The sequence below is a fragment of the Mytilus californianus genome, unplaced genomic scaffold (genome assembly GCF_021869535.1).
Source record: "Mytilus californianus isolate M0D057914Y unplaced genomic scaffold, xbMytCali1.0.p SCAF_11, whole genome shotgun sequence".
NCBI lineage: Eukaryota > Metazoa > Mollusca > Bivalvia > Mytilida > Mytilidae > Mytilus > Mytilus californianus.
Window position 1 is genome coordinate 29,788,381 of NW_026262593.1, and position 13,627 is coordinate 29,802,007.

A 13,627-nucleotide genomic window follows, 5' to 3' on the forward strand; every position below is an offset into this window, starting at 1 on the left:
TCTCTGTTTCTGCGAATAACGAAGACGTAAGGTAAAATTCATCTTTTAAGGGCAATAGTAGTATAGAGTGATCATTTATAACCGCCACCAATACCCGTGGCGTTGTGGCTGAACCATTTTGGGCAGACCCCGCCCCTTTACCCTTTTAGGTTTTCCCCCCTCCCCCTCCCGATAAGGTTATAACCGGAAATGACGTCACTGGAAGGAGTCGACGATTGAATCATTCATCGAGATACCATTTAAGGAAAACGTTGCCTCATTTGGGCGTAGAATCTCATCACAACCACCCAATCAGAACAGAGGGTTTTTTAATTTGGCCCAGTCAGGTCATCACATTGTAGTCTTACAATAGTTACTGAAGACCCCTTATCATCATTTAAATTAGTTTTCAAGTTGTGACCATTTGAAATTGTTTTTTTATACAATTTTCCCTAGATTTCTGTAGACTGTAGTAAACCCCTATGTTCTATTTTAGAGATGGCGTCCATGTTGGTTGGATGACAGGTTAATCGGATACATTTTTCAACCAAGATACCCTACTGAAAATTGTGGCTAAGTTTTAACTCTATTCGGACTAGTAGATTAAGTGGAGAAGATTTTTGTAAAAGATTACAAAAATTGATTATAAAGGGCAATAACTCCTTCAGGGGTCATTTGGCAATTTTGATCATATTTGACTTATTTGTAGATCGTACTTTGCTGAACATTATTGCTGTTCACAATTTATCTCCATCTATAATAATATTCAAGATAATAACCCAAAAAACTGCGAAATTATCTTACAATAATCAATTCAGGGGCAACAACCCAAAAACGGGTGTCTGATTCGTCTGAAAATTTCAGGGCATATAGATCTAAACTTGGAGAACATTTTTACCCCCTGTCAGATTTGCTCTAAATGCTTTAGTTTCAGAGATAAAAGCCAAAAAATTTTACTCCTATGTTCTATTAGTAGCCATGTCGGCTATGTCGGTTGGCAGGCAGTGTCATCGGACACATTTTTTAAACTACATACATACCCTTATGATGATTATAGCCAAGTTTGGTTAAATTTGTCTCAGTGGTTTAGAAGGAGAAGACTTTTGTAAAAGATTACAAAAATTTACGAAAAATTGTTAAAAATTGACTATAAAGGGCAATCACTCCTTAAAGGGTCAATTGACCATTTTGATTTGGTCATGTTAACTTATTTGTAAATCTCATTTTGCTGTACATTATTGCTTTTTACAGTTTATCTCTCTCTATAATAATATTCAAATTAATAATTTCTTTAAAATTATTAATTCAGAAGCAGCAACCCAACAAAGGGTTGTCTGATTCGTCTGTAAATTTCAGGGCAGATAGATCTTGACCTGATGATCAATTTTGTCCCCATATCAAATTTACTCTAAATGCTTTAGTTTCAGAGATATAAGCCAAAACCTACATTTTACTCCTATGTTCTATTTTTAGCCATGGCGCCAATCTTGGTTGGCGGGCCGGATCAGCGGACACATTTTTTAAACTATATTCCCAAATGACGATTGTGGCCAAGTTTAGTTAGATTTGGCCTAGTAGTTTCACAGAAGATGATTTTTTTTAAAGTTAACGACGGACAACGGACGATGAGAAAAGCTCACTTGGCCTTTTTTGGCCAGGTGAGCTATAAAAAAAACAATTCAAAGACAGTTACCCACCAATGGGTTGTCCAATTGGTCTTAGAATTTCAAGGCAGATAGAACTTGACCTGATATTTTCTTTATTTCCTTTTCGGTTTTGCTCAAAAACTGCATTTGACTTTTATTTTGTATTTTTAGGCAATAACTCCATTTAGCATATTTAGGGTAAATTGACAATTTTAGTCGAATAACCTTATTTTTTTTTATTGTACTTTTTGGAACTTTTTTGCTGTTTATAGTTTATCTTTACCTATAATAATATTCAAGATAATAACCAAAAACTGCCGAATTTCCTTGAAATTAACAATTCAGGGGTATGCAAGACCCCAAAATCGTTGGTCAAAATCATGACCTGATGAACACTTTTACCTCCATGTCAGTTTTCCTTTAAATGCTTTAGTTTTAAAATGTTAGCCAAAAACTGCATTTTACCGGCCATGTTTTTTGGACGAAACAGAAAATAAAACACAATCTTCATACTTGATATCATAAGGATAATTCAGCCTAAGTTTGGATAAAATTGGTTTAGTAGTGTCAGAGGAGAATATCTTTGATGTAGTGTACATTATAACTCACCATTATCAAGATCCACACCAAACATAAAAGCATTCCTAATCATAGAGGCTCAGATATACTTGACAAAAGTTTAATACCTGTCTTTTAGACAGATGGACGGATAGAATGAAAGAATGGAATGGTATTAACAGCTTATTTCCCCTTTTGTGACGCAGGTAAAAAATCAAGGACACATTTGTATACATGCATCACTGTAATGAAAATTTGTAGTTGCTTTCTTTTATATCATTTGGACTCTAGTGGCAATCAGGAAGCAGATAATTTACAGATCTGAAAAATGTGTCATATGGAAAAGCTAACAATATGAAGCTTGTTACATTTACGAAGCCCTAATTTCCTGTTGCTGATACAAATGAAATTGGGGAGTAGTACATGCTTACGAAACTCCCTCTAAAGTTCACGACTAGACAATAAGTTGTTGAGTGGTGAATCTTACAACGTATCACGCTGGCAGAGAATAGTCATATTAAGCTTCAATTTAAATTTCTGAAAGCCCTGATTTGTAGTTCTTAAATAATATGTGACAAAAATTTACAACATTGCTATTATGTGTAAGAAAATATAAGTGTTCTGTTTATAAGTTGCATTTCTGTAAATATCCACAATGCAATTTCCCATAGGAACTACGTTTACGGCTAAAACTGTACCACTTTTACTATGAAGTTTGAAAATAACACAAAAATTATGTACCCCCTACCTTGACTTTAGGATTTCCACAGATTTCAATATGACTGATATGCATATGCATATTTACTGGTAACATTTCCAAGTTATGTCTCTACGAGATCAAACATAGAGATCCTAACTGGGAACCAGTACGTTAACAAAATTAATTATCTATGAATATTATATATCTCACCAAAGGGGCGTGGTTTGAGAAACAGCTGTATTTACAAAGTGCAACCTATAACAGGGAGTTGTTGAACGATGAATCTTAAAATATGTCACATGGTATAGCATGGTCAGATGAATAATGAGTACGATATTCCAGGGCTTGTATTTCCTATCATAATTCCCTTGATAGAGGGTTGCTGCTCACAATGAAGCTATTAAAATAAGAGTTCAAAGTGTTGAAGTTGAAATCATTCCTTCGTAAGTTTTACGGACGCCATCACAATTTGGTTGACCGTTATGGAATGTCCGTTTCACAGATGATAGCAGATATGTTCCTGATGTCGTAACTACAATCAAGTCCCTTTTCCAGTATGTGACCTACCAAATTAGACTTCTTACCGGGTTTTTACTAATATAAGCAACACGACGGGTGCCGCATGTGGATCAGGATCTGCCTCCGCTTCCGCAACACCTGAGATCACACCAAGTTTTTGGTGGGGTTCGTTTTTCTCAGTCTTTAGTTTTCTACGTTGTGTTTTGTGTACTATTGTTTGTCTGTTGGTCTGTGTTTTTTTAGCAATAGTGTTGTCATTTCATTTTTGACTTATGAGTTTGAATGTCTCTCTGGTATATTTCGCCTCTCTTTTATGAAGCTAGACTCTAAATTTCAGAAAGGCTTGATCTGTAGTTCCTGGGAAAATTAGACAAACATTACTATATGGCTATTACTATGTCCTGTCATCTGTTGTATTTTATTATACCCTCTTTCAAAGAAGGGGGTAAACTGTTTGACCGCTGTTTTTTCCTCTGCTCGTCTGTCAGTCAGTCCCATTAAATTTCTGTCGCATTTCTCCAAGAAACTTAAAACCAGGGCGTCTGAAATGTTGAAGTCAAGCTTCATATATGATCATGCTATGTCGATGACTTATATATTCTTACACATGATAAACAGAATATCCCTCTCTAATAAACAGTACATCAATGGCAGTATAATTTCTTGTCTACTCTCAACTACATTATCACTCTAAGGACAGCTTTTCTTTATTACCTTTTCCATAATTAACTTTCAATATGTTGTAGCAATCTTTGAACATTTGGCATTGTACCGGATTCTCTGTCATTGAAATTATATCTATCAGATGAAGGTCTAGTGGTTTATTGTCTTTGGTATGGTCTTTAGTAAAGCACATTACTGCACTACTTTCACTTACGAACAGAGCTCTCTTTAAACTTGCCTGAAAGGTCAAATATGAATTCCAAATTTAGTAATGTATTCCCTTATCTAGAAGAATATTGAGATTTAGGAACTTGACACTTTATTTTATGCCATGATTTGACTACCTAATAATGACATATCTCACCAACTCTAAGAATACATAGTGAACAAAGCAAATGCTCGTAGCATTAACCATGACATTTGGGAGACTATAGTAAATATGATTAAGTAAATCTGATCACAGATATTCTAATTTCCCATCATTTGTTTAAGCTTTGCAAAAAAAAAACCACCAACAAACTGATGGACCAGTTTGCTTAAAATGACCTGTACTTCTTTGACTAAACTTATTGTGGGTGGTTTAAACCTGCCTCAGCACACATTGGCCTTGCCTTTGGAAGAACTCATTTATATCAAAACAGATTGTTAAGCCCAGTGTTCAGCCAAAAGGCACATAACATGGTTTAAAACAAAGCAAGATTTAACATGTATATATATATATATATATATATATATATATATATATTCAAGATAATGTGTCCACAAGACAAAATGCTTTACTCAGACTATGATTATCCATGTTCAGTGAACCATGGAATTTGGGTTAAAATCCTTATTAAGCATTACCTTTAGAAAGAAAATAAAATGTTTGATATGTGTACTAAGTTTCAAGTTGATGTGACTATTTTCAACTTTATCATACACTTCCTTGAACAAACATTTCAAACTAAGAATTAACTATTATAAACTATTAATAAATATTGTAATTTTCATTGTTATCAATACATGTTATATCAGTATTATAAACCTAATCTTGAACTCTATCCTATTTTTTGGAAATTTATAGAAATTTATATGTGACGTCACATCGTGCGTCGATCTCTTTGGCTAACATACAATGCGTTGTTCGGCTGTGCCTTTTTTATGTGCTGATTTAGGTTGTTTTACGTATTCGTTTTTATTCTGTAGTTAGTCACCACGTCGGTGTTAACATGTATATCTATTATATAGTCATTTTTATAAATTTACTGTTTGCAAAAGTATGAATTATTCTAAATACTAAAGATTTTCTTATCCCAGGCATATAACCTTAGCCGTATTTGGCACAACTTTTTGGAACTTTTGGTCCTCAATGGTCTTCAACTTTGTATTTGTTTTGGCTTTCGAACTTTTTTGATCTGAGCGTCACTGAGGGTCTTATGTAGACGAAACGCGCGTTAGGCGTATTAAATTATAAGCCTGGTACCTTTTGATAGCTATTATTTGTGTGTTTCTCTGTCCTGTATGTTCTCCCATTTATTTGTATTGTATTGTAGTCCTGTCATGTAATCTTGTCATTTTTATGTTATATTTAACATTGCCATAAAAGCGGGAGGTTTGGCTAGCCACAAAACCAGGTTCAACCCACCATTTTTTCTTAAAATGTCCTGTACCAAGTCAGGAAAATGGCCATTGTTATATTATAGTTCGTTTCTGTGTGTGTTGCATTTTAGTTTTGTGTTTCTGTTGTGTCGTTGTTCTCCTCTTATATTTGATGTGTTTCCTTCAGTTTTAGTTTGTTTTCTCAATCGATTTATGAATTTCGAATAGCGGTATACTACTGTTGCCTTTATTTATTCGACATCATTATATTTCAATATCCAGTGAAGATTTAAATTGGGGTCAAAACCCTGATTTGGCATACAATTTAGGAAGAGCAATCTATATATGCAGTTACAAATTGACGTGAAGACAGCTTCAGCGTAAACTCCATTCACCTAAAACTTTAACCTCATCTGGGAACGATGAATAAACAGATGGACAGACTGAAAATATAATGACCCTCTGCAATCCTAATGGTGATAAAAGAAACTACGAACTTAAAATAAGAAGCAAACTGTCAATTTTGTATGTTTTCATTCAATCAAAAGTTTGCAGTAAAATTGAGCATGTTTTATTTTTCTTCGATATTTGACAACACAAACAGCATCATTAATGCCGATTTTTCTCAAAAGAGACATCCCAGTGAAGTGAAGAAAAATAGAACATATCTAATAAAACATCTTACCTCTGTTTTTGCCTGGGACACAATTTTTTTCTCGACTGTATCAACAACAATTATTCTTTTTTCAAATGATGCCATGCTGAGACATGTGAGAGCATATCTTTCATTTGGTAATAACGTGAAGTACCTTTCAAAATTAATATATTTTATTATTATCATTTTTTATTGTCTATCGCATAACTCCTTATTTTTAGAATTGAAAGGATTGTGTTTACACTGGTTGCTAAGTTTTCTACCTGAATTAGTTTTCTCTTAATCGACTTATTACTATTGAACAGCGGTATACTACTGTTGCTCATATTTACATCCTGTATATTGATAATGATATTATTTACCAAACACGTTCTATAACACACTTTAGAAAACACATCCCAAACTACATTGAATGTTTAACCCTGGGTGAACACTGAAACAGACCAGTTTGTTTATGCTTTGTGAATTACAGAATTAATAACTATACTTGTTTACCGAATATTTATGTAATGTTTTGCATAAACCTATCTTTTACCATTATTTTTTATGGAATACTAAGTCTTATTAGAAAAAATGGTATCCTGTACATTTTTTTTTTATAATAAATGTTTTTATAGAGCTAAAGCATCCAGTATGATAACATAAAACTGTACAAAGACAATAAAAAAAGAAGAATTTGCATAGATTTCTACTCTCACGACACATGTGGGATAATTATCTAAAAATCATGAAGTCTATCTCGAAGGTCTGAACACCAGTTTCCTGAAAGGGATATAAAATCTTAAACGACTTCTTCAGCCAAATTATTTCTATAAATAGTGATTGTCATTTAAAAAAACCTGACAAATGTTTTGTCAAAACAATTTAAACAATATTCGTGCTAATAGCATACCCCCACCGGTTAATCCAAATATCGGCAAACAGAAAGTAGTTCCAAAAAGTGCATACACATTATAGTACAACTCATGTTTGTCAAGCTGATGACCAAGCATAAAGTCTATCTGTTCATTATTACTTGCAAAAAGATTGACGAAAAATTAAGGTTCATTCAAGATATTAAAAAAAATCATAGAATCAGCAAACAGAAAGTAGGTGTCTGACTGGTCTGAAAATGCCTACACGTTACAACTCGTCACTTTTCAACTGCTGACCAAATATAAAGGAATACCATTCAGTAGTTTGCTGTGAAATTTATGATGGTAATATTTGTTGGAATAACAGACAGTTAGATGAACGAACGTCTAATTGATTTACACTAATAATTTTGGGCCATTTATAGCTCACTTTGCTATGCGACTCAAGTCTTCACGTTGAAGGCCGTTTGTAACCTATAATTGCTTATATTTACTACCGCTGGTCTTGGATGAAGAGTTGTCTCATTGTCATTTATACGACATGGTTTTGATTTTATATATTAGTTTTAATATGAAATGAAAACCTTTCATAAACGAAAACACTTTTACCTGAAATAGGATGGTCAGACACGGCAATAACCATAAAAATGATAAAGCTCCTCTTCTAAACTACTTCATTATTTAACAAAACTTACTCAATTGATTTACCAATATCTAATTGATTTTCTTCTGGAAATGTTGCCTTGGAGATATTCCATATTCTAAGAAATGTATCACCAGAAACAGTTAAGAATGTTGTCATGTCATTTGAAACACAGCAACTGATAACATCGTTATGGGGCAAATTATGTTGTTGACCGCTTCCAGTTTCCAGATCTATCACAACTATGCTGTTGTCTGTACATGTATACACCTTTTTTCCATCCATAGAAAACTTGTAAAACTGGTCATCAAAAGGTTCTTTCTCATTGAAATAACCACCAAAAGGTTCTTGCTTGAAATATCCTAAGTAATAAAGTTATCAAATCATCATTGTTAAGGGTGAAATGTATAAGATCATAAAATTTATTTGGATTATGACTATTATTGAATGCTATTAGTTGGAGCTATTATTGCTATTTTTTGTAATGAATTCATTCATGTGAACAACCGTTAGAAAAAGATATATTCATAGGGTCCAATGTTTATCCCTGGGCATTATGATCAGTGTGAACACAGGGCCCCTTCTGTCGTCTACACTGTGCTGTATAAGGTATATTGTAATCAGATTTTAATGAATAATAAAAAAATCATTATTACCTAGTAGGTGAAATATAAAGACATAATAATCATATCCTATTAACTCAAAACGTAATCATCTAAGACAAAAATGATCACAATGTCATCACTTTGTCAAAAAATAATAACAACATTGTGATCGTGTTGTCAACATTAGTCAGCAGAAACTATTCACAATTTTGAAGTTAACTGTTGTTTCATATTACAATAAGGCTTTTTCATGAAGTCATCTTTAAGAAATGGACGAGATCAACATCCATTCAACTAAAAACAATACTAAAGGAATAATAAGAATTTCATAATTAATAATTATGCATACACTTTTTATCATTTTCTGTGAGTTATGAAGACAAAGAATTATGATATCTTTAGAATCATAGTAAAATGTAAAATTGTCTAGTGTTTATAATGTTGTATTCAAGATGGAATTTTATTAATGGATGATTTTTAAATTTTTTAAATTAAATACCATAAAAAAAAGTTGAAAAAAGTATGTGTTTTTTATTCAAACATTTTCAATGAGAATGAGTTAAAAAAATATCATTAAAGCATGATAGGATCATATGTGCAATTATATGCACAATAGTTATCAAAAGTACCTAGCTTATAATTTGATACTCTAGACACGCGTTTACATAAGACTCATCAGTGACGCTCAGATTAATAGTTAGAAAGCCAAATAAGTGTTAAGTTGAAGAGCATTAGGGACCGCAAATTCCAAAACGTTGTGCCAGACACGGCTAAAGTAATCTCTGCAAGACTTTCCCTTGACGTGGACGGTTTTTGTGAATCTGCTCTTCATTTTATTATTTAAAAAGAATCAACTGATCGGTTTTAGTCTTTTACCCTATTACAAATAAAATAGCTGGAAAATAAACAAACAATAACATACTACAGTAAACACTATAAATTAAAGCACTGTCTATTTACACTCTTATTTATTAAATCACTGTCAAGTTATGATGTGCATCAACATATTATTAATTCTACATGAATTATTATAAAGCCTTAAGTGAGTACAAAAAAGAGAGATCTCTCCTCACATGTAAACTTAGTTTTTAATCAATTCCCATTTATTACCAAACTTCTCTCTTGCTTTAGGGGATCTGTAAAAGAAGGTAGATAATTTTTCTATTTGGTAGGAATTTTTAATCATAGCTATCGCACCTGTAAGAGTCGGTAATGAAGTGTTAAAGCGACATGTATAAATGTAATACTTCATCAGAATAGTGAATAAGTTTAGGAAAACATCCCAATACTCTGACCCAAGAACAATATTTTCCGCATTAAATATTAAAGTTAGATTATTTTTAACTTGAAAAGTGCTGCAATTTCTAACCATAAACTTCTAACTTGGGTACATTCCCAGAAAAAGTGACTTATAGTTTCTTTAGTTTCATTACAGAAACTACATAAGTTAGTTTCTTATGACCCATATTTCTGCAATAATGCATTTGGAGTGAGAGTTCTATGCAAAATCTTAAACTGGAACATACTAAATTTGTTGTTTTAGTGCAACAAAAGGGTAAACTATAAATTAACTCCCAATTTTCTATATGAGTGCTTAGTTCTTTACACATTTTGTCTTCTTGTTTTGTAGGACGTTCTGTATACTTTGACAAGAATTTTTTATAAAAGAATTGACATGACTTTTTATTTTTTTTAATAAATTCAAATTTATCATTAGATATGTGCATAATTTTCTCTGAAGTAGTAATTAGATCTTTCCAGGCTTTTGGTATCATATGAAGTATAGAATGGTATTCCAGGAAATTAATATTAAGATTATATTTTCTGCAGAATTCCTGTAAAGTCAAAAGTTCACTGTTTTCATCAAGTAAATCACCTACAAAGAAAACTCCTGATTTTACCCTCCTCTGGTAAAAGACAGTTTTATTATTTATTGTCAAACTCTTGTTTAGCCATACGGATTGTTTCATGATCCCTTCAGCAGTGTCATTAGTGACAGTGTTTAGGATATTCCAGTTTAGTAAAAATATCTTTCCAAAAATTATTAAAATTTGTGGAAATCTTTTGGATACATTGTACCATCAGGGGTCATCAACCATACTTTGTCTGCTCCGAATCTGTTGTATTGATCTATTGACAGTGTTTTCCATGGGGATATATTCAGGAATATGACAGTTTTGATGTGTTTGAGCTTTTGATTTTGCCATTTGATTAGGGACTTTCCGTTTTGAATTTTCCTCGGAGTTCAGTATTTTTGTGATTTTACTTTTTTTTTCAAGGGGTCTAAAAGTTTACTTATCCATGTCATCTTTAGTGAATAACAAAAGGATCTTATATCTGGCATTTTCAACCCCCCTTTTTCATATTACCCTATCGTAACTTTTCTTTTCAACTTATTTGGTTTTCCTGACCACAAGAAACTAAAAAAATATTTTGAATTTCTTTTATTTAATCAACCGGTTGGTTTGGCAAAACTGTCAATGACTGAATTAGAATATGTAGAGCTAATAATTTAATAACAGTGATCTTTCCCATATATGTTAAATCTCTATATACCAAGGAATTAAGTAAGCTCTGTATTTTTTTTATTTTTTTTTCATAAAATTTACAAGCGTTTTATTTTCACTGAACAGATCAAATTTTATTCCTAAAAGTTTAAGTTTTCCTGATGAGTTTCAGTTAAAATTTCTTGTAGTTAGTTTATCCCTTGAGTGAATCTTTGACCCAATCCATATGGCTTCAGTTTTATCAAAATTAGCCCTTAGTCCAGCACACTCAGAGAATTTTTCTAAAGTATATAAGCATTTTTCTAAAGATTGCTCGTTCTCGTCTTATAAAAGACATGAGTCATCTGCATACTGGGTTAGTAGATATTCTGAATCATTTATTTTCATACCATTTATCTCCGGGTTATTCTTAAGTGCAGCGCTCATAAGTTCTGAATACAGCTCTGAGATTCTGAATATAAGGTCTTGACCCATTTACAAAAAATAGGACCAAATCCTAAAAAAGACAGAGCCAAGTCTATAAATGACCATTCAAGTGTATCAAAAGCTTTCTCAAAGTCTAATAAAAGTAAGAGACCTGGAAGATTATCATCTTCTGCTTTTTCCATAATGTCAAAAATAAGTTTTTAATTGAAATTTGGATTTACACTCTTTTGGAATGCAGGTTATTACTCCTTGTTTCTGACTAACAGATAAAGTTCCAGTTTCTAAGCTATAATTAAAAGATTTTATAATAAATTCATTGAGGTCTATCTAAAAGAATTTATAAAATTCAGTTGTAAATCCATCCATCCCTGGAGATTTACCATTTTTCATATTTTTCAATGTTTTTAAGCATTCATTAGCATTAAAATTACCCTCTGCCTGTACCCTCTGTTCATCAGAAAGTTTGCGGATAAAAGGATTATTTTCATCAAAAAATAGATTTTTATGTTTTTGATGAAGACAAGGATTTGTTGAGGAGTACAATTTTTCATAAAATGATTTTGTTCTTCTAAAATTTCACCTTGATTAAGAATTTCCTCTCCATTATCCTTAATTAATTTTGGAATTATTTTCTCATTATAATTTCTTTTTTCAAGATTACAAAAATAGTTCGTACATTTTTCACCTTCTGCTACCCATTTTGCCTTTGCTCTTGCCATTATACCTGCTACTATTGTCTCTCTGTGTTGAACAATATAAAAAAGAAGATGTGGCAGAGAGTATTGATTTATAGTTTCCCTTATGCAATTTTGTACTTCAGTTACATAGACCATATCATGTAGTAAGCTAATATTAAATTTCCATGAGCCTTTCCCTTTAATTTGATTGTAAAACTGTAAGGCCAGATACACTGGAGAATGATCAGACCTATAACTTATATCCATGTCTACATTTTTTACAAATGGTTCAAGGTCAGAAGAAATCAAAAAGTAATCCAAACGGCTTTGCTTAAGCCCAGGTCCGCGCCATGTAAATCTTTTAGTATCCGGATTTAAAGCTCGCCATATATCAGTAAGGTCCAGGGACTCTATCATATCTACAATTTTATCATGTGCTCTTATATTGTTTTTAGCACTATAGTTTAAGGTGTCCTTATCGAAGTCTTGCACCACATTCCAGTTTTCAACCATAATTATGGAGCTATTTTTTATACCAGATACTAGACTTTTTATATTTTCAAAAAAAGTTGGAGGGTCCCCATTGGGACCATATATTGCAACAAGAGACTGTCAATAATCTTGAATGGTCATATCTAGAATGATAAAGTTGCCTTTCTGATCCTTTTTTTTCTTGATGAATAATAAATGTAAAACTATTTTTTATTAAGATTGCTACCCCTCTTGAGCGGCTGGAGCCAGAACTAAAGAATGCCTTAAACCCCCACTCATGTACCCCCTGTTTTTCCTTTTTCTTTAGTACAATGTGTATCTGTTTATATAATTATATCATATTTTTTCCTATATCTTGAAACAAAATCTCTTTCCTTCACCTCCTCTGAAAGACCCCTACAGTTAAGAGCACCTATTTTCAAACAAGTCATTAATCAAAATGTTCAAAATAGATGTATTATGTAATTCTATCCAACTGTCAAATGTTTTCAGTATACTATAATGGTATGTCATTCATGATTTTTTTTTAACATACTGACAAATAAATAATATCATACCTTTAGACATCTGTAAAAAATTTATTAAGTAAATAAGATCACACTGAGCTTGGTAGCAATTCAGGATTTACAAAACGATATTTCCCCACCCTTTTGAATTCCCTCCCTTTTTAATCCCCCCTTTCCGGGTCATTCTAAGTAGTAACCAAATTTGCAAGACCATGAATAAGTTGTTTAAATTTGTTGATTTGTTATGGTCCTGGTATAGTAAGAATTTTGATAACAGATCTGCAAATAAATCATGTTCTCCTCATAAACCGTAGAAAACTCTAACCAAAATTAATTAATGTATACAATTCCCTTGAATCCCAAATATTGTGGGTGCAACATAGAGTCTAATAACTTATAACTATACAGTGAATTTTTGACAAAACAATACATATAAAAACATGGACAATACACACATGTATACAAACCTTTACTACTGCACATGCATGAGTAACAACCCCAAAAAATAAATGGGAAATGTGTCCATGGGACACAGATGATGGCCCTGCTTGCATTTCATATCCATTTATATAGGGACATAAATGAAGAACAGTAAATTGACCCTACCCAAATTTGG

General features: G+C 32.3%; 1 protein-coding gene across 2 annotated transcripts in view; it reads right to left on the reverse strand.

Annotated features, from left to right (window-relative positions):
• LOC127719866 (uncharacterized) overlaps positions 1-13,627 on the reverse strand; it is a 102,858-nt gene that overhangs the window by 33,844 nt on the left and 55,387 nt on the right. For both annotated transcript variants that reach the window (XM_052226206.1, XM_052226205.1), the window contains 3 exons: positions 7,851-8,160; positions 6,332-6,455; positions 4,117-4,303 (listed from right to left, as the gene is read on the reverse strand). In XM_052226206.1, the coding sequence (XP_052082166.1) occupies positions 4,117-4,303; positions 6,332-6,455; positions 7,851-8,160 (621 nt within the window). The remainder of the gene's footprint in view (positions 1-4,116; positions 4,304-6,331; positions 6,456-7,850; positions 8,161-13,627) is intronic.